At 59.4% G+C, this 20,953-nt stretch overlaps 1 protein-coding gene across 1 annotated transcript; it reads right to left on the reverse strand.

The window, feature by feature from the left end:
- Positions 1 to 1,020: 1,020 nt before the first annotated feature.
- Positions 1,021 to 20,700, reverse strand: NDUFS2 (NADH:ubiquinone oxidoreductase core subunit S2). Its single transcript, XM_032765163.2, has 14 exons — positions 20,595 to 20,700; positions 18,772 to 18,878; positions 15,134 to 15,324; positions 11,527 to 11,647; positions 10,491 to 10,603; positions 9,532 to 9,606; positions 8,564 to 8,641; positions 7,679 to 7,764; positions 6,983 to 7,102; positions 6,240 to 6,369; positions 4,828 to 4,923; positions 4,024 to 4,107; positions 1,791 to 1,848; positions 1,021 to 1,250 (listed from the first exon to the last, which is right to left on the reverse strand). The coding sequence occupies exons 1-14, from the start codon at positions 20,678 to 20,680 to the stop codon at positions 1,213 to 1,215; spliced, it is 1,383 nt and encodes a 460-aa protein (XP_032621054.1). The 5' UTR covers positions 20,681 to 20,700; the 3' UTR covers positions 1,021 to 1,212.
- Positions 20,701 to 20,953: the final 253 nt, after the last annotated feature.

Genomic DNA, 20,953 nt, shown 5'->3' on the forward strand with positions numbered 1-20,953 from the left:
GTATCCGCGCTGACTTTATGTTTTGTTTTCCTACAGCCCAGTGCTCGATACACCGAATACCATCGGGCTGAGAACAGAGCCCTGCAGGACGCTGCTAGAGCGAAGCCCTGGCATGATGCACCCTCACCGGCACATGAGATCTCTGTGACCAGCCACTGGCTCCAGTGACCCTGCAGCGTTCACGTTTGAACCAGGATGCCAGGGGGGACTAAGTCAAAGTCCGTTACGACAGCTAAGACCTTCACCAACCTCCTCCTCTCAGACAAGGGCTTTGCTGTCAGAGCGCAGTAGTGCTGGGGCGAGACTGCTGGCAAGGAGCTGGACTCTGCACCAGCTGGAGGCAAGAGCTGCTTGGGCCACCACTAATGTGCCAGATGTTACTTGCCGGGATGGGTGGGAGAAGCATGGGAGGGGCGGGGGGTAATGAGCATTTCTTCAGACCTCACCAACACCCCTTGCTCCAGCTGGGGCTGCAGGGCAGCTTGCTTCAGTCAGGAGGGGAGGTCACTGGGCAAGGGGACGCAGGGGCCAGAGGCTGCACTGGGGACTTCAGAATTGGGGGGGAGGAGAAACATGCCCAGAAGAGCCAGGACCCACACTGCAGTCTCAGCCTGCAGGGGGAACGGCTGCTCCCCCTCCGCAGTAACAGGAAGCTTCTGGGGGAAGAGCCTGCTTCACCCAGCCCAGAGCAAAGTGCTTTATGACAGGGATCTCCCCCAGCACACAATCAGCACATCCCCCCCTTCCCGACACTCAGACCGTGGGGGTGGGAAGTGCAGGAGGTGAGAGATTTAAGAGGAAACTTGAGGGGTAGAGCAGGGGGCAAGGTGGAGGGGGTGAGGAGGGACACCAGGGAACAGCCTCACTGGAGCTATGACCCGGGTGAAAGGAGGCTGCCGCCCCATGCCAAGACAGTCAACCTCCCCACTCCACACCGCCAGCCAGCCGCCTGCAGCTCCAGCCGTGGGGGAAGGAGGCGATTCCTCATTCACAGTTTCAGTTTAAGAACCAAACCGCAGAAGGCTGCAGAGGGAGCTTTATTCACACAGCCCCATGCATGGGGAGCAGCGAGCGCACACAGATGCGCATACACACACACACACACACACACACACGACACGACATCCCACTTGGACAGGCGCCGTGCACAGGAACAGGGCGCAGAGGTCAATGCACCAGGGCTCGCAGACAGCTGCCCGCAGGCCCAGCAGCTCATCTGTCCACCTCCCCAAAGACGATGTCCTGCGTGCCTGCCGAGGAGAGGGGCTGTTAGACAGGACAAGGCAGAGACTCCTCCCAGCACCCAGCGAGGCAAAGCCAGCCCTCCTGGCCCCAGGCACAAGGCCTCTTCCCCCTCCCCCCACATCAGGGGTCAGATAGGATGGGCATGGGAATCGCTAGGGGGTTAGGGCCCATCACACGGTACCACCAGGCTTGCTTTGGCCAGAGGAGCTCTTGCGGGCCCCCAGGCCAGCAGCCGCCAAACTCCCTCAAGCCCCCTGCAGGGGAACTGGGGCACCCAGTGCACAAGCAGGCCCTGCCCCACAGGCTTAAGAGGAGCCAGTGGTCCCAGGGGGCACGGTGCTTGGAGTCAGCGGGGCTGTGCCAGGCCCAAGGCTCTCGAGATCTGGCTCCCTGCTTGTCACCGGCATCTCGAGAAAGCTCCCCCAAACCAGCTGGCACCCACACACCTGCCAGCAATGCCAGCCACTCTGGATCAGCAGCCCCCCTCTCCTCCCTGCTGTTCACTGCCTGCACCACCTCCTCCCCTCCCCCGGTGCCCAACATACCGATGATGGCCACCACGTCTGCCAGCATGTGGCCCCGTGACATCCTGTCCAGCCCGGCCTGGGGATGGGGGTGGAGGGGGAGGGGAAGAGACAGCAAGTGAGGAGCAGCCAGGCCCAGGCCAGCTGGCTGCATCACCCCAGAGCCCCCCAGCCAGCACAGAGCTGCACATATGATGCTAGTTGGACCCCCGCCCATGCAACAGCCTCCCACAGCTGTCTGCCTGCAGAGCAGAGCAGGAGCCCGGAGCTCGCTGGCCCCATGAGCTGCTGCCTCCCTGCTGAAATTGGCTGCTTTCTGTTCTGGTTTCCCTCAAAGCAACCGGGTCAAGGGCTCTAGGGACAGGCCAGCCCGGCTCCCCAGGGCCGGTGAGAGCAGGAGCCTTGTCTCCCCGGGGGCTGCAGCCCCTCCCCCTGTGAACAGACACACGGGTGCCAGCACATGGGATGCAGCAGCCTGGCTAGCCCTGGAATTACCCTGCAGGGAACAATCCTGGGCGGGGGAGGGGAGGGGGGGCACCGCCACCCACTGGCAGTCCTGCAACCGCCTTGGGGGGAACCAGGCAACACCCTGGAAGTGCAGAGCTACGGCTGGCACAGCAGGGGCAGAGCTATGCAGCCTGAGCTATGGTGCTCAGGACACTTACTGGCCAGGCTGCCATGGGGCCAGGACACCCGGGCCAACCGGTCTCATCTCACAAGCTGAGCTGGGGGTGGGGGTGGGGGGGTGCTCCTCTTCCTTTCTCCAGCACCGACTCCCATGGAACAGCGCCCCCTAACGAGCTCCCCAGCACAGTCCTGGGGCCTGTGCTGGCCTAGCGACCAGAGACCCCGCCATGAGCCACCCCGGTTGCTTGTGGAAGCGGGTGCTCCTGGGAAGTCTCCCATTCCCAGCCCACTCAGCCTGTGGAGCTACACACAGTGGGCCAAGCACTAGTGAAGGGAACAAGCGCACTATTTTTCTGTGGGTCCTACAAAAACAGCAGTTACTATTTGCCCCTTTCTCAAGCATTCTGCTTTAGAATGCCACAGGGCAGCGCCGCCTGGCACAGCAGGAATGCCAGGCTGCCAGGCCAAGGCCCTGAATGGAAGCACCTTCCCCAGAGCAGAGGTTCTGGGCCAAGCCCATGGTATGAAAGTTCACCAGGCACATGTGTCTTGAGCCTCAACAGCCTCCAGCTGGCACCCGGGGCATGTCCCTACGACCTCCCCCACCCCGCCTACAGCCACCGCCTCTCATGGCAGGTGGGACTGGGGCTGCACAGGTAGGGCCTGAAACTCATCCCCAGGCTGGGACCCAGCGTTTCCTGCTCCTCAGCCAAGAGGAGATCCTTCCAGCCCCGGGGCTGGGCAGGACCCCAGCAATCAACGCCCCTCAGCCCAGGGCCCCAGGTCAAAAGTCTGTACCAACCTCTTCCTCATGAGGGCCCAGCCACCCTCCACAGCAATGGGGCCCAGGGAGCATTGTCCCCCAGAGCCAGGCAGGAGCTGCTCAGCAACAGACCCAGCTGTGCAGGCTGCACCTGGCCAGCAGCTCCACTAGCAACAGGCAAAGCCAGAAGCCCAGAGCTGGCCCCCGTGCCCGATGCAGCCCCTTTGCAGGCTGAGCTGCGGCTGCCCACACTTCCCTTTTCTGTGCCATGTGGCTTGGGAGCAGCTTGGGGCCCGCAGCTCAGCGCAGGGGAAGCGATCCACAAGGATGGGCAGAGCTCAGATCATGCTGGGCATCTAGCGCCGAGACACTGCTCACAGCCACTCCCTGTGCAACGCGGGGAGCCAGAGTCCCGGCAGATCCCTAAAGTGACACACCCCCAGGACGGTCCCTGCGGCCCCCCTAAGTGAGACACCCCATCCCCTCCCCCAGACCGTCCCTACAGGCACCCCTAAGGCGAGACACCCCATCCCCTCCCCCCAGACCGTCCCTACAGGCACCCCTAAGGCGAGACACCCCATCCCCTCCCCCCAGACCGTCCCAATGGCACCCCTAAGGCGAGACACCCCATCCCCTCCCCCCAGACCGTCCCAATGGCACCCCTAAGGCGAGACACCCCATCCCCTCCCCCCCCACCGTCCCAATGGCACCCCTAAGGCGAGACACCCCATCCCCTCCCCCTAGACTTCCCCAGCAACATCCCTAAAGCGAGACACCCCATTCCGTCCCTGTGGCACCCTTAAAGCAAGAACCTCCCCCTTTCTAGCCTTCCCCGGCAGCCCCCAGCCTCAGAGAATCTCCTACCAGGTGAGCGAAGCCGGGTGCCTTGATCTTGCAGCGGTAGGGGCGGCTGCTGCCGTCGGAGACCAGGTACACGCCGAACTCGCCCTACGGGATGGAGTAGGGAGTTGGCGATGCAAGCAGAGATTCTGCAGCCCTCCCACAGCCAGATGGCAGCGCTGGGCACAGGTGCCCAAGGTGGGGTGGCATTTGGTGCCCCCCGTCCCTGCAGACAGGCCTGCCCCTTCTCTTCTCCCACAGGGCCTCCCCCTGCACCTGATGCTCAGGCAAGGCAAGCCTGTCCCAGCTGCAGCATGAAAGGGTGGCCTACACTGGCACAAGGCAGCTGGCACAAAGGACTCTGGGACGCAACAGAACCCAGCAGCTCATCACATGACTGAGCAGAACCAGGGACCCAGGCGAGGCAAAGGGGAGCCACTTGGGTTGGGCCTGTCAGTGAGCGACCTGCACAGCCCCCAGGACCCCATCTGCAGTCTACACCCAGAGCTGCCCCAGACACATCCCTGGGAATCTGGCCCAGCGGTGCCCCCCGGGGCAGCTGGGGCCGATGGAACATCACAAGCGCAATCACCAGCCAGTGGCAACTGTCCTCTAGTGCCAGCCCGTTCCCACGGGCAGTGCCAGCAGCGAGCAGCCAGGCTCCGGCTGAGTGGCAGGGGCAGCAGCTCTAACACACCCCCAGGGGCTCAGCCATTTCCCATGGTTTGTAATGGCACCTGCTTCCACAGGGCACAGCCGGGGGGACCTGTGAGGGAGGAGGGCACCCAGGGCATAGGCAAAGGGTTGTACGCCCCGAAAACCGGGTACCTTTGGGGCTTCGATGGCTGTGTACGTGGCTCCGGGCGGCACCTGGTAGCCCTCTGTGTACAGCTTGAAGTGATGGATCAGCGACTCCATGGAGGTCTGCGCAGAAGGGAATTCAGAGCATCAGACAGGTGGCCTGGACCATCTCAGCCCATGGCTACAGACACAGCAATATACAGAGCGAACATTTCCACGGGTCCTCGCCCCAGCGCAGACACACGGCCCCCAGCAGGAAGAACAGTCGCCCTGGGGCATCACAGCAGGCAAGCAGCACCGGCCAGGTCCAGGACTGGAGCCAGGGCTCCGCCATTGACTCACAGCGCAACACTGGCCCAGTCACTTGGCTTCTCTGCGACTTCCTTCCCCTCCTCCAGAAACACTGCTGCCGAGATTCCCCAGCCCTACCGCCGTGCGTATCGCTACTCACTACCCAGCAGCTCTGGGCAGGAAGTGACCAGGAATGCAGCACCCCTCCTCCTCCATCCCCAGGTGCCGGTCTTTAGCGACAAGAAGTCAGGGCCCCTGTCTTGGGTCCCATCCGGGCAAAGACGTTTCTTCCCCTGTGGGCAACAGCTCCCCTGACCTGCCCCCGTCCCCGGCTTTTACTGAGGGCCCACAATCGAAGGCAGTTTCAATCTGGATCGTGCATATTGCAGTAGGACGAAAGCAGCCCCACGGCTGCACAGAGCGAGAGGCCCCAGGCTGAACTCACACACCAGACGCAGGGTTGTTCTCCCCCTGTTGCAGATAGGGAAACTGAGGCACTCAGAGGGCTAGCGACACCCCAGGGTCACCCGGGTTGAGTGCTTGTCACAAGCCCATCTTCCATCTCATCTTCCTCAGTGACTCATATTGTGGCAGCACCTGAGAGCCGAGCCCAGCGCAGCCCCCAATGTGCCAGGTGCTAGCCAAACAGCACTTTCATTTGCCTGCTCTCCGAGCCCCCACAGGGCTCAGCGCTCCTTAGCGAAACGGGGTCACACTACAGGAACAAGGGAAAACAGGAATCCCCCATGGCCAGCAGCTGCCTGTGGCTTGCGGTTGTCTTCACCCACCCAGCTTGGCAGGGATGCCAGAGACCCAGGAACTGCTGGCCCACTCCCTTTCCAAAGGAACCCCCCTCAGAGAAAGGCACGAGAGCAGCACCAGTGTTCTCCAGCTGGGCTGCGGCCTTGGGCCCCCTCCCGGGAAGCCAGCACCATGCCCACAGTCACAGCTGAGCCTAAAAGTCAGGCATCTGGACTCCCCAGGGCATCCACTCTCCCCCGAAGGCAGGAGCCCTGCCCCGCAGTCCTCTGGTCTGACACGAGCCCAGCCTCCCCCGAGGCTGGGACAGGCTGCAGCGCACGTTAGAGATGCTTGTTCCCTCCCCGAGAATCGAGGCCCCAAGGGCGGGAGGCGCCGCATTCCGTTACCTTCATCTCGGATCTCTTGGGAGGGGAGACTTTGGCATCATCCACTTTGATCTCCCCCTCAGGCATCTTGTTGAGACTCTGCAGGATGATGCGGAGCGACTGGCGCATCTCCTCCACCCGGCACAGGTACCTGCCGCAGGAGGGGGGCGGAGCAGGCTTAGCCCAGGCAATTCCAGCCCACCAGGGGCCAGGCAGCAGGACTGACTGGAAGCCTGAGCACCGCACAGAGGCAGCTGCTTAGCTTGAGCCACGCACAGCCTGGCAGGCGACACCCAGCCCTGCTGGACTCTCTGTGGAAAAGATACTCAGGGCCCCTGGCCGCGAAGGGAGCTGCTGTCACATGGCTCAGGCCACGGAGAGGCTGCAGAACAGACAGGTGCCTCAGGGGGAAAGGAGTGAGCCTGAGAATGGTCCCTGTGCTGCAAGGGCAGCTTTCAGGCGTGTCCCTGAGCAGTGAGCACCTCCCACGGGACACGGCCCTCCCTGGGGTTAGCCCCTCCCCTGGGAGAACTCAGTATGCAACACAGCCCTCCCTGGGGTCAGCTTCCCCCCTGCCCCGGAGAACTCATAATGGGACATGGCCCTATTTGTGGTCAGCTTCCCCCCTCATCCCCAGAGAACTCACCACAGCACACAGCCCTCCCTGGGGTCAATCTCCCCTCTCCGAAAAGCTCAGCGTGGGACACAGCCCTCCCCGGAGCACCACCTCCCCACTTCCCCCTCTCCCCCCACATGGAAAGCACCTGTCATAGCAGTCACCGTGCGATCCAATTGGAACGTCAAACTCCACCTGGTCGTACATGTCGTAAGGCTGGGTTTTGCGGAGATCCCACTGGATTCCAGAGCCACGGAGCATCACCCCACTGGGAAGGGCAAAGAGGGAAGGGTTAGCTGAGCAGCGGGGCCCTGGCCTGGCAGTGGCCAGCCCCAGACACGGCTGAGAAAAGCATAAGCCTTCCAGGGGGCCATTCCCAAATCCGCCGCCCAGGGGAAGTTTCTACCTTAGCCTGGGCACTTGCCATCAGCCTGCCTAGCAAGAGCTTCCAACGCTGATTAAGCCCTACCCCACCCCCGGCCGCTATTACCCCATCACTTCTGGGGAAACCGAGGAACAGCGAGGGGGCAGGGGCAGAGTCAGGTACAGATCTCGGGACTCTGCTCTCCTGGCTCTAGCCACTAGATGGCGCTGCAAAAGGGAAACCCACCAGCAAGGCATACTGCAGCTGCAGTGAGGCTCCCCTCCCAGACCAGGGGCATCTTCTCACACACCCGCGCCAGGGTCTCGCACTGTTTTCGACACCATCAACCATCCACTGACACCCCAGCGAGGCCGGCCAGTAGGGGAGGGGACAGACAGCATATAGACCTCATCTTCCCGGGATGCTCCCACCCCCATTCCAGCCTGCCTTACAACATGTTACCCTGGGCAAGGATCATACCTAAAACCGTAATTGAGAGCCTCCTCTGCAGTTACGACTCCAATGTCAACCGTGCGATTCTTCCAGATCCGATTGTTAGTGAGCATCTGCCAGGAGACAGGGAGTGAACACAACAAAACGTCACCCGGTACTCATTCCAAACACTTGGCCCTGGCTGCTCACAGGTACACGTATGATACAGCACCCGGGCACTCCAAGCACCCGGAGGCATTTCACCCCACGTATATACCCTCCCCATCGCTGGAATGCAGCTAGCTCTGGAGTGGAACACAGCAGACGTTAACAGACCATGATCACGTCACACTCTGCACCTCTCTCAATTTCCCCTGCAGATGAAGATGGAATTCTGCTTTTCCTGCTCTTGATGGTTATGTAATCAACACCTCGACTAAGGAAGAGTGCTGTCAGCAATGCAGAGCAACCCAGCCGCCAGGCATAGCGCCTCCACACACAGCGGGGCCTGCGAAGAATTTAGCTCTGCAGTCAGCCTCCCTGCCCCCAGACACACACAGATTTGCTCGCCCTTGTAAAAGAGCACCCCACCCCATGCTCCCTTCGTGGCTGTATTAGCTGCTTGCTAGAAGGAAAACTTATGCGGATCTGATCGTCTGAGCAGCCACTGGGGGCTGGATCAGCCGACCCAGACCTGGCAGAGGCTGCAGGGGCCAATCCCACATTGGCCTGACCCAGGGTGAGAGAGGGAATGGAATGCACAAAACCCTTCACAAACCCTGAGACATGCAGACTCATGGGGCTGGAAGGGACACAGGATTCCTACACTCCCGGGTCCCAAGCAGGGGTCCCCTCCCTGGGGAACAGCAGGGGCTGACTGCAGAGAACAATTCCACCCCCAGTTCACACGGCGACTCATCCTGGGAGCCGCACCTCTTCCAGCTCATCGATCCGGATGGAGAAGTTCTTGGTGAACTCGTAAATATCGTCCATCAGCCCCAGGGGCAGGTCCTGTTGGGGGTAGCGGGGACAGGGTTAGCACAGGCAGAATCTGAGCTCTTCCTGCAGCACGTGTGTGCATGTGGGACAGGGCTGGGGGGAAGACAACACGCACCCGGTTGGAGAACTCGGGGGGGTTATTCAGCACCCAAGGAGCAGGGGGGCCGGTGGTTGCTGCCAAGTCTGAGAAATGCTGACGAGGCCCCAGCCACTCCCCACCTTCCCCGCTGCCTGGCTCTGAGTATCAAGCCAACCTAGAGGAGGGACAGAGGAGCCCAAGGTGCAATCCTGCTTGGCCTGACCAGTCGCAGACCCTACAACACCAGTTTGTGGGGAAGGTTGGCCCCCAGCTCAGGGCCATGGGCGTGAAACACTCAGTTGCCAGAGTCACATTTTAACATCTTGTCTGAGCGCTGACCATCTCCAGCCGGCCACCTTACAGGCCCTCCATGGTGGGGAAAGGGGATCCTCCCTTTGTCTAGGGGGACAGAAGGGGGATGCAGCCCCTCCCCGAATGGGGCTCCTGGCAGTGGCAGGGCTGCAAGAAGCCCTCCCGAGAGGCCAGCATTGCTCTCAGTAGACTGGACCGGGACAAGGGGCTCAGCAGGAAGTGCCACTACTGAAGAAAGGAGGAGGGGCTTGGGTGCCCGTGCCCAATCCAGCACAAGCTCCTTCTGCAGCTCCGCCACCCCAGCTCCCCCGAGCAGCTGCCGGCAGGAGGCTGGGAGCTGGGTCCCTTCATGAGCTGCAGAAGGCGCCATGGTCCACCGACAAGGGTCTGGGGACTTCCCCACACTTCACGCTGTAGCAGCCAATCAGGCTACCCACACAAGGGAGGCGGGCACAGCTCTGTATGGACCGGGGCAGCACAGCACTAGAGAGCTGCACGCTGCTGGCTGTACCTGGTGCACCCCGCCAGGCCGGATGTAGGCCGCATGCATCCGGGCCCCGGAGACCCGCTCGTAGAACTCAAACATCTGCAAGGGACAGAAAGAGCACTGCTCACCCACATGCCCAGCACCCGCGGGGCACAGAGCACAAGCAAACCAGGTTGGCTGGCCAGCCTTAAAGTGCCCCCCCAGCCCTAGCGTGATCCCAGCTCTGCAGGATCCACCCCACGGAGCACCCCAGAGATACTGGTCCCAGGGGTATGGGGAGCAGCCAACAGCTCTCGCTGCCAACGCCCTAGCATGGGCTGGTCACACCCCGGCAGGACCCCGTTCCAGGACCTGTTTGGTGAACTAGGAAGCACCAGCGTGTTCCACAGAAGGGGGAAATGAGTCAGTCTATCCAAGGCTGCCAGCTGAGCCCCAGCCAGCACCAAGCAGGGCCAGGGAGCCAGGCAGAAGAGCAGCCCGGGAAAGCACCATAGCGGAGGAAGACAAAGCAGGATACATGGAGCCTGCGTAATCTACCGCTGGGCTTTGGCACAGAGCTGCTTAGCCCTGGCCTGGGCTGCAGAATCCTCAGCAATGGCTGAGCTAGCAACTGATTCATGGGCAGCGCCATCTGACTCAGGTTGCTATCAGCAAACCCCTTGGGCCAAGGGGGAATTCCTCCCTTGGCCAATCACCCCACTCCAGATCTGGGGCCTCTGGCTCTGCCTGGGACTGAGCTCCAGGGGTCCCTGGTGACACCAGGCGTTACCTTCCCCAGCTGGGCCAGGAAAATCTCCACCCACCTTAGACAGCACTGGCCTGTTGGCTGCATTTTGGGGCTAGGCACTGGCTGAGGAGGCACGTGCTGTGGCTCATTCAAAGAGACAGGATGCTGGAGCAGAGGGGCCATCGACTTCTGGCTGCCCTGCCCCTCTCCTGCGATGATGATGCTGGCTACAGTTAGAGCCAGCTGTGGGGTTTACCTTCTCTCTCTCCTCGAACATCCAGAACAAGGGGGTCATGGCCCCGATGTCCAGAGCGTGGGTGGTGAGAGCCATGATGTGATTCAGAAGCCGCGTGATCTCCCCAAAGAGAACTAGTGGGAGGTGAGAGGGAGAAAGAGAGAGAGAGAAAGCCCCAGTCAGAGAGAGACGGGCAGGCAGAGTAGCGTATGCCTGAGACACACATGAGGAAGGGGCAGGCGGGCAGGCAGAGGATCATGTGTCCAACAGCACACAGGGGTGGGGCAGATGGGCAGAGCAGCATGTGCCTGACACACAGGGGAAGGGGCAGGCGGCAGCGTCCACCTGACACACCCGTGCACATGAGGAAGGGGCAGGTGGGCAGCATGTGTCCAACACCACACAGGGGAGGGGCAGATGGGCAGAGCAGCGCACAGCCGTCGCACACGGGGAAGGGGCAGACGGGCAGCGCGCAGCTGTCACACCCGGGCACACGGGGAAGGGGAACTGCCAGATGTGGGCTCAGCCCTTCTCTCTCTCCAGTGCCCTCTTCTGGCCTAATTCAGAACACCACCAATGGGCTCTGAGGGGCTGGGCACTGGGTGATGTGGGAGCAGCGACAGGGTATGAAGGGAGGATACTAGCCCAAGCTCAGCGAGGTGCCCAGAGGCTTCTCCTCCCCCAGCCTCCGCCCCCGACGCCCACCAGAGGGAGAGAGAATGCCGGGGAACCCAGCGCAGTGTTGGACGCGGGATCCCCAGTTACTAAAATAGCCTCAAGCATCTTGCTCCCTCAGTGCATTATGGGTGATGGGCTCTGGCCAGAAGCACCAGGGCATAAGCCAACTACTGACTGGCAACTCCTATGCTCCTAGCGAGGACCCAGCTGGCTACCTGGACAAACGGGCATTGGCCTTGGAGATCCCCTGCCAAGGTGCCAGTTAGAAAGCACAGGACAGGTCCAGTAGGGAGGGGCATATGGAGGAAGACTGGGGAGGGGCTGTCTTTGGGACTCGCCTCCACTGAGCCAAGGCAACCAATGTGAGGGGAACACTCACCTCGGATCCACTGAGCCCTTGGAGGCGGAGTGATGTTTAGCAGCTTCTCCACCGCCAGGGAGTAGCCCTGTTCATTGCACATCATGGACACGTAGTCGAGCCGATCGAAATACGGCAAAGCCTGCGACAGAGAACAGCCTGCAAACACCCGCCCGGCACTCGGCAGAACCACTGCCTGCAGACTGCCTGGCGCTGAGAGCATGCCAACCCGCACGGGGTCAGTTACAAAGAGGAGATCCCTTCACCCATCCCTGAGCAGAGGAACCGTGCCCACTGCCACTGTCCCAGAGGAGGGGAGGAGCCCAGCGGCCAGCTAGAATTGCAGGGGCGCTGGGGTCATTCCAGTCGAGCACCACCAGCAGACAGAGCTCAATTTCACATCTCGCCGAAAGGCAGCCCGGTGCTTCAGCGCTGAGAGGAGAAAGCGCCCCCTGTGGACTCGCCATTGCCAGGGCTCGCAGGGCGTCGCTCACCCAGCTCTGCTTAGCCACAAGACCTGGTACAATCAAAGTAACATACGTGCAGGCCTGCCACTCTGGGAGCCTGAGAGCAGCCCCACTGCATACAGGGAGGAGCCCAGCCTAGAGCCTACATCAGTGGTCCCCAAAACATTTCCTTTCACCTCCCCTTAGGAGTAACAGAATGCATTCACACACCCCCATTCCCCCGCACTAGGGGCAGAGCTGGCAGCGACAGCGGGGCCCAGGAGCCGGGCCGCAGAGCCAGGGCCACAGCCCAGCCATGGCTGGGGCAGAGCTAGGGGAAGAGTGGGGCTGGGTGGCACCCCCTCCCTGCCCCCTTGTGGAGGCTGGCTAGGGCCCCACTGCACAAACACCCCTGGGGTGCACCCCACAGTTTGAGAACCGCTGGCCTAGACAGTTGGAAGTTTCTTAGGGCACAAGTACCCCGTCTAATTCCTTTGCTGAGATCGGAACCAGAGTACATGGTTTTGTACCGAGATCAGTGTGAGGGGCTGGAGAGTCCCGGTGAAGGTCTCCCTCAGCCTTGATCTCCAAGGACAAAGCAACACCGCAGTGAGAAACGCCTGCTCCTCGCAGAAGCCAAACATTTCACAGACCAAAGACTACAACTCCCAGAAGGCTTTGCTCTCCCCATTCTACAGCTTCCTCCTGTTCACTTACAAGTCAACAGCTACAGCTATGGTCTGCTGAGTTTGGAGCAGGCAGAGGAAAGTTCCTGCCTGCCACCGAACCCTGAACTGCCTGCAAGGCCCATGTGAACAGCCTTCCAAGGCTGGTGCCTAGGGGTCAGATCACAATGCTGTGTCGCTGCAGAGCACGCACAGTACACTTGGATTGCTGTCACTCAGGCAGTCAGTCGGTGTCCCTGGCACTACACAGCTGGCGGCTGACCCTCTCCTCTGAACCAGGCAGATAAAGCAGGGGAAGCAGTGCTGTGGACGCCACACAGATTCAGTGCTGCGATGACAGTGAGGGCGCCTGACCAGGGCTCTGTGGTGTAAAGCAAGAGGAGCTCCGCTGAAGTCAATGCATCAGTGAGATCTGAATCCATCCCTCCAGCCCCCAGCTGCTGGCCTGGTCCCTGGACAGAGCTGTACTGCACACGCTCCCTGTGCCTCTAGAACAGCAGCGCACAGAGGAAGGGAACCGTCAGATCATCTGCACCCAGCTCAGCCTCTGGGCACTCCCCGGGATGCCAGCTGTGCTCGTGCCCCTCCACCTGCTCTTCCAGAGCAGAAGCAGCTTGTCCTTGGCGCACGTCACCCTCCTGGTCTCCGCACAGAACAGACCAGAGCCTGCCTTAGGGGAGCTCCTTTACCACAGGGCGGAACAGTGATTATCCCTTGTGTACAGGCAGGAAAACTGAGGCATGGAGGTGTGTAGTGACCTGCCCGAGGAGTCCGTAACAGAAGCAGGATCCTGACCCTCACGTCCTTCCTCTAGCCCTCAAACACACCCTCTGAACAGCACTGAGTCAGCGCATGAGGACCTAAACGCGAAACAGAACCAGCTGGCATGAGGTAAGCGCCAGCCCCCAGCAAGCTGAGCAGGGAAGTGAAACTTGGCATGTCTCCCCATGGAGGTAGGAGCCCCGCCCCTGCCCGGAGCCCAGCACAAACACTGGCTAACTCTGATGAGCTGAACAGTGCCCCTAAAGCGAGTCACCGGCCCAACAGGCCTTCACCATTCACACCTCTTGCTGTCCACCCCGAGCTGGCTGCCTCCCTGCTCCGACAGAGGGGAGCAACTGGGAAGCAGTGCTCAACACTCGCCCTGGTCCTGCCCCCGCTCTGTGGGCAAACTGGCAGCATGTGCCCGCCTGCCTCCCCCCGACTTACAGGGCACGAGTAGGGACTCACTCACTGGGAATCGCCTGCCTCCAAATGCCAGCCAGGCGCTTACACTCTGCACCGCTAGAGCCAGCTTGGGCCGCCAAGGGAGCACGTCACTAAGCTGCTTCTGCCTTGGCTGCACGCCCCGAGTGCTCTGGCACCCGCAGCTCTGCCTGGCTCCCACCCCATGTTTACTGGGCTGGATTACTTCAAGTGCTGCTTCCCCGGTGGCTGGAAAGGTTACATCTGATCCGGACAGTAAATCAAGGGAGCGCCGTTTACAAGGCCCTAATGCAAAATCTGGCAGGACACTCCATCTTCCCAGCTTCCTCGGAGGCTGCTGACGTCTCTTGCTAAACAAGAGACACACATGTGCGTGTTTTTTGTCCTGCCTGTGTCAGCCCTTGCTCTTTACTCCAAGGGGCAGGACCTCGGCATTCCCTACCGCCACCCCGCCCATGGGGCCTGCGGATCCCAAAATGTTTTACAAATGGGAATCAGAGCCCATGACCCCAGGTCAGACAGGACAGTACTCCCCCTCACAGAGAGGGAAACAGACTTGCCCCACAGTGAGTGAAATTAGGCGAGTGGAACCCAGGAGTCCTGGCTTCCACTCGCCTACTCAAGCCACTGAACAACACTGCTGACACTCTGCTCCCTGCTGCTTCCCCCTGTCCTTACTAGATGCTCCCCAAATACAGACTAGGCGGCCACCCCTGCCGCTGAAAGGGACAGGCTGCCCGAGGTCAGTCTGCAGTATGGGCAAGGCGGACTGCCTCCAGGGCACCCCCACGCCTGCCAGGTGGGGCTAGGTTGGAATGCACTGAGCAGCCGGGATAGCATTGCTGACTGCAAGGCAAGGCTGTGGGGCAGAAGAGCAGGGAGCCCCAAAGCCCTGATTTGGCCCCTGCCTTGCCCTAGGGCAGAGAGAACTCGACACTCACGTGCAGGAGGTTAAAGGCCTGAGACGACTCTCCCTTTGGGACACCAGTGGTTTCCAGAATCACCATCCGGGCTGGCACAGAGGATAGGGCAGGCAGGGAACAAGCACGGGAAGAAGCTGAATCCCTGGGGCCCCATCCTGTAGCCACTTTGGGGAATCCCCAGGGATTGCAGCAGGAGCTGGGCTTGCAGGATCGGGCTCTCAGGGGGCAGCTGGCCTAAGTGCAAAAGCCCTTGGAGCACTGCGGGAACGCACAATGGAGCTGCAGGCTGATGGAGCCCACCGAACTGCTGCTCTGGGATTGGGGTGTCCAGGCAGGGATCCAGGGATCACAGCCCCCCTGAGGTTACCTGGAGGTAGGTCTTGTACTCAATGAGTTTCTCTGTGCCGCGGTGCAGGAGGCCAATGTGGGGGTCGCATTTCTTCACAGTCTCTCCGCTCAGCTCCATGACCAGCCGCAGAACCCCATGGGCGGCTGGGTGCTGGGGCCCGAAGTTCAGCGTGAGGTTGGAGACTTTCTTCTCAGCCGGAGGGTCCTTGTCTGCTCAGGCACGAGGAGAGCAAGAGAGGCCATGAGATGGCAGGGTGCACCTCTGGACAGGGGAGAGCACTCCAGGGAGACCCACCAGCCCTCCTACCCCACTGCACTAAAAAGGCTGAGCAGGATTAGAGCTCGGGGATGGAAGGGAACTCAGGCCCCACGGTGCATGCCCCACAGCTGGCAGCCCTATTCCACCCCGACCGGCCAATGCGATTCCCACCACTTCCCCGGCAAAACTGAGGAGCAGCCCTGTCCAGCAGTTCAGCCTTGCAGAGCACTGGTCTTGTCTATAGGAGCAGCCTCTGCACACCTGTCGCTCTAAGGCCTCCCTGCTCTTCTCACATTATGCAGGGGGGTCATTTGCTCTCTGGGCGACCAGAGTGAGTGCGCCCCAATGTTCGCTGTGCCCAGTGCAAAGTAAAGAACAGCAAGCGCCCCACGAGTCCAGAGGCCGGGAGCGTCCGGTTATGGTGAGGAGGGAGAGTGACAGTGAAGGGTGCAAGCTGGCTTCCAGCATAAACCCCGGCTCCCAGCACAGAAGCTCAGCGCTTGCCTTGGAGGGGCCACCCAGGAGGAAGCCTTGTCTGGGCCAAACTGTCCCAAACTTGGTCTCTGCCCAGCAGGAGAGCAGGAGGAAAAATCTTGAAGGCGTCTCATGAAAAATCTGACCACAGTTCCCTCTCTGCACATCTCCTGAGGCTGCTGAAGTGGGAGAATTCCTAATGTGAGCAGCCGTGGCCTGGGCAGAGCACTGCTCTGCCATGTGAGAAATGCCTGAAAGCATCACACTGAGAAAGGTTGCACTTCCAAATACATGCACAGCCCGTGGGCCGCCCCCCAGCCTGCAGGCTGCCCCCTAGCTCCTGCTGGGCTCCGAGTAAACCTGCCCTTGGGGGCTTTCCCCTTCCAGCCTGAGGCATTGCTCCTTTGCAGATAGTTCGAGAAAAGTCTCTTTAGCTCAAGTTTCTCTTGGACACTCGCGACTCCCAGGCACGGCCCCTTGGGGATGATAAACTCCGGGGACAATCACAACAGTCAAAATAACGGAGCTCAGCGAGGTGCAGTTGGAGTCGCTGTAGCATTCACACATCGTGTCAATTTCAGCAGCTCGCCGGCAGAGCCTGCAGCCCCACAGTGACCCAGCACAGGGGAGCTCATGTACAGGGTTCCCACAACGGCAGGCCTGGCGCTGCTCACCTGGACACACAACACTAAACCACGGTAACTTCCCCCCGCCCCCCAAACACGCGTGAAGAGCAGCAGACTGCTAGGGACAACTCTACAGCCACGCACCCCATCCACCACCAGAGCATGCAGCCCACCCATCTCCCCCCCCCACAACAAGCATTCCCCCCAACAGTGTCACACACAGAACGTGCATTAGTTTCTTTCTTCCTTTAGCTGCCAAGATCAGAGCCTTCACAGGAGGGAACCATGCCCCATAATGCATTCTGCATGAGGGGAGAAGTCCCTTCCTGACCACTGCAGTAGTCAGCTCACACCATGACACACCAGTCAGCCATCCTTAGATCAAATATTATAGGTCATACATTAGCCTGCCTATGACCGATTGTTTTTCAATCTATCGGCAGCACATGTCTCAGTGACCAGAAAGACAGCGAATGCGTTCACAGGTCTGCCGGCTACTGAGACACTTGGCTTAAAGGGACAGGCCAGCTAAAAACCCCAGTCAGCACTTCACGCAAATTACCTTTTCCTTGTAACTAGCAGCAGCATGAAATTACAGCAATGGGAAAGTGTCTATCCTGACTTCTTCCCACTGAGGCTCTCTTCCCCCTCACTTCCTGTGTTCGGAGTCTCATTTTCTAATCTCGCAAGCAATTCACTAGGGTCTAGACTTTCAGCCCAGCTGAAGGACGTTTCATGGACTTTAAGACCAGAAACGACTATTCTGAACATCTAGCCCGACCCGCAGAGCACAAACCAGAGAATTTCATTCCATGAGTCCTGTGTCCAGCCCATATCTCGGGGTGGAGCTACAAATCTTTTAAAAACAACGTGTTAGACGTCTCCTGACAGCAAATCCACCAAACCTCTCAGTACATTGTTCCAGTGGCTGCTTGCCCTCACCCATAAAGATTTGTGCCTTATTTGTAGTCTGAATTAGTCTAGCTTCAGCTTCCAGCCACTGGATTAAGTTATGCCTTTTTCTGGCAGATTAAAGAGCCATCTTCAGTCAGAAATCTCTTCCCCGGGTAGGTGCCTGTAACTGAACAAGTCACCTCTTAACCTTCACTGGATAAACTAATTAGACTGAACTTTTTTTAGTCTCTCAGGCAGGTTTTCCAGACAGTGAATCATTCACTGGGATGATTTAGTTGGGGATTGGTCCTGCTTCGAGCAGGGGGTTGGACTAGTTGACCTCCTGAGGTCTCTTCCAACCCTGATATTCTCTGATTCTGTGATTCCTGTGGCTCTTTTCTGAAACCTTTACAATTTGTCAACAGTCTGTTTGAAGCACGAGCACCAGAATTACACACAGTATCCAGTAATGGCTATTCCCCTATTTGTACAGACAGAGGATCGCATAAGCCCTCTTAGCTACCGTATCACACAACTCCTATCCAATTGGTTAGCTACCAGGACATGCATGCACGCAATGCCCAGCCCAACTAGAGCAGAGCACAAATTTTTAACCACTTTGTTGTTGTTGTTTTTGGGGGGTGGGGGATGCAGCTTCAGATCAACTGAAACATTTTGTGAATTTGTGACTCAAACCAATCCCCCCCGCAGCATGGCCAGCAAACCCAAACATCAGTTATTCCTACATCCTATTCAGAGTCACTGCACTCCAGGATACTGTTCCCCATCCTGTCAGCGCGACCTGCAGTCTTTGCTTGTGTTTGGCTGTGTTAAAACATAGGTTCAAATCAGCCCATCTTACAAAGCGATCTCTAGCACTCTGTACAACTGACCTGTCCCCCATCATCACTTCATGCACAGAGCATGTGTGTTTGGGTTTCAGATGCAGCAAAGACGTCTCAAATCCAAAATCCTGTTTCCATTTATATTAAAATAAAAGCCATGGGATCATTTCTATCAAAAGGGAGACGCCAGTTTAAAAAAAAAAAAGTCTTTAAAAAAACCAAACCCAGATTTCTTTCCTTACCCAGATCACCTGAAACTAAGGAAGCTCCCTCCATGCTACCCCACATCTGTTTTCCCACAATCTCAGCGTGGACAACGTAAGGCCCCGATTCAACAATAAGCTCCATGAAGATACAGGGGTCCATCTACACAGAGCTCACTACAGGATCGGGCCCAGGAGGGCTTCTCAGCTGCTAGTCTAGCGACGTTCACAGAGGTAGGACTGCACACTCCAGCGGCAGGTTTGGCTCCAAACTTAAAACATGACAATCCCCAACACAAAAGCATCCGCATGGTGACGATGCATTTAATGGGGCAGGCACCTTCGACACAACTCACCGTTCCAGGGAGGAGGCACCCACTTCTCAGTCTCCTTGGTGGGGTACATGACCGCACCTGCAAACTGCTGGGCCCACTCGACATCTGGCTGCCACTGCTTTGAGCCTCTGGACACAGAGATAAGGAAAGAGTATCAAACCCAGCAAGTTCATTCAACCTGCCCGTCTCTAGTCTCCAGACTCAGTGGGCTTTTAAAGGGGTTGTTGCCAGGCAGGTGGGGGAGAAAGGGAGAAGAAGGGGATCGAAAGTGAGACTCTGTCTTGGATAGGTGAGCTTCATCCTGGGGAAGGCAGCGGTTTGGTAGCCCAGGAACCTATTTCTCCATAGTTTGGGGAGCAGCAGTACAAGCTGTACACAAATTGCTCCCCACCAACCACCCTCAAGCCTGACCGCGTGGGGCTTGTCTAAGGATGAGGGGAGTTCAGTCTCCACGCCCCACTCAAACCTTTGCCTTGCTTCTCTGCCAAGTGATCAGTTAGCATCCACCGGGGGGGTGGGGGGGAGCGGGAGGGTGGAAGGTGACTTTTGTGCCATGGATAGTCATGCAGTTGGAGCAAGACAGCCTCTCCCCTAATTTCATAAACCATCAAAATCCAAACTTGCGCTGGCAGGATTCGAACCAGTAACCGTGCAGAGAAAGGCTTCATGGCTCGTGCCTGAGCCTAGATCAAGCATCATCAGCAAGTCAGAGGAAAACCTCAAACGTGCCTCAATGTGCCCACTCTGTCACAAGGGCACAGCATATACCTGCCCCACAAGCTAGGGGGCTTGTATGACAGCCATCCAGTAGCCACACCATGACAGAAACCAGCCAGGAGCATGGCAGTTTGGTTTCTGCAGGAGGCAAGTTTCTGGGTCCTGTTTGCAGCAGCTGGAGTAACAAAGTGAACAGCCCCACAACATGCGCAGAGATCTATGGTAAGAGCTAAGTACAGTGTCCTTACTAGGGGGCTGGAGAATGGGTCCCCATGGGGGGAGCTAGCAATGCTCTCACCCATCCACTTCTATAACAAACCCCTAACCTGTGTCTGAGTACTGAAGTCCTCAAATTGTGGTTTGAAGACTTCAAGCCGAGGAGAATCCTCCAGCAAGTGACCCGTGCCCCATGCTGCAGAGGAAGGTGAAAAACCTCCAGGGTCTCTGCCAATCTGCCCTGAAGGAAAATTCCTTCCCAACCCCAGGAGGTCAGACTAGATGATCATAATGGTCCCTTCTGACCTTAAAGTCTATGCGTCTATGAGACAGGGAGAGGAGGGCAATGCCCAGGAGGGTCCTGGGTGTGCAGGAGGCAGGGGAAAGGTCCCTGAGGAAGACCCCAAGAGAACAGGAGATGGGGGAGAGGTGCCAAGGAGATAGGGGAAGGCAGCGGGAAATCCCAGGGAAGGTGGGATCCCCACCAGGGGAGAAGACAATGCCCAGAGGGTCCTGGGGGTGCAGGACATGAGAGGGGGGTCCCAAAGGAGGAGGAGGCGGCAGGGGAGGGGTCCCAGTGGGGAAGAAACAGGGGAGGAGTCCCCGAGGAATAGGTCACGGGGGCAGGCAAGGGGAGATCCCAGGGGAGGGGGGCGCAGGAGGCAGGGCAGGGGTCCCGAGGGAAGGCAGAGGGAGAACCCAGGGAAGAGGGACTCCCGTGGGGGGGGGATGCCCAGAGGGTGGGGGAGAAGGCAGGGGAGGGGTTCCCGGGGGAAAGGATCCCGGGGGGGGAGGGGCACGGGGGGTCCCAGGAGAGAAGTGCCGGGGGCAGGAGACAGGGGCGGGGGGAGTCACCGGGTCGCGAGGGGGCTGGGGGCGCGAGTGCGGGCAGGCTCCGGGCTGGGTCTCACCTGCTCGGCGCTGCCCCCAGCCGCAGCCCCGGGAGCCATGACCCTGAAGGTGCCCGCAGCCTCCGCAGAGCCCTGAGCGCCGCCATCTTCCCAGCGGCGCCGCGCCGCGGCGAGGCGAGGCGAGGCGAGGCGGGACGGAAGTACGCAGTCGCCCTCTGCAGCTTCAACCCGGTAAGAAAGGCTGGCGGTGAGCCGCCATATTTAGTGAGGGCAAAGGAGGTGTCTTGGCCACATCCGGAAAACGAGGCCGGCGCTGCCGTCACCACCAACACAGCTGGCCGCCATGTTTAGTACGGGCAACATCCGGGACATCAGCGCGATTCCTTTTCCGTGGCCGGGGTTGCGGGTGCCTCCATCTT

Source organism: Chelonoidis abingdonii, chromosome 11 (assembly GCF_003597395.2).
Source record: "Chelonoidis abingdonii isolate Lonesome George chromosome 11, CheloAbing_2.0, whole genome shotgun sequence".
Classification (NCBI taxonomy): domain Eukaryota; kingdom Metazoa; phylum Chordata; order Testudines; family Testudinidae; genus Chelonoidis; species Chelonoidis abingdonii.

Coding starts and splice junctions, on each gene's coding strand:
- NDUFS2 (XM_032765163.2), bottom strand. CDS start 20,680: ATGGCGGCGCTCAGGGCTCTGCGGAGGCTGCGGGCACCTTCAGGGTCA. Junction 10,604..11,526: donor AAGGGCTCAGTGGATCCGAG/GTGAGTGTTCCC, acceptor ACCTCCCACTAG/TTCTCTTTGGGGAGATCACG. Junction 4,108..4,827: donor CAGCCATCGAAGCCCCAAAG/GTACCCGGTTTT, acceptor TCCATCCCGTAG/GGCGAGTTCGGCGTGTACCT.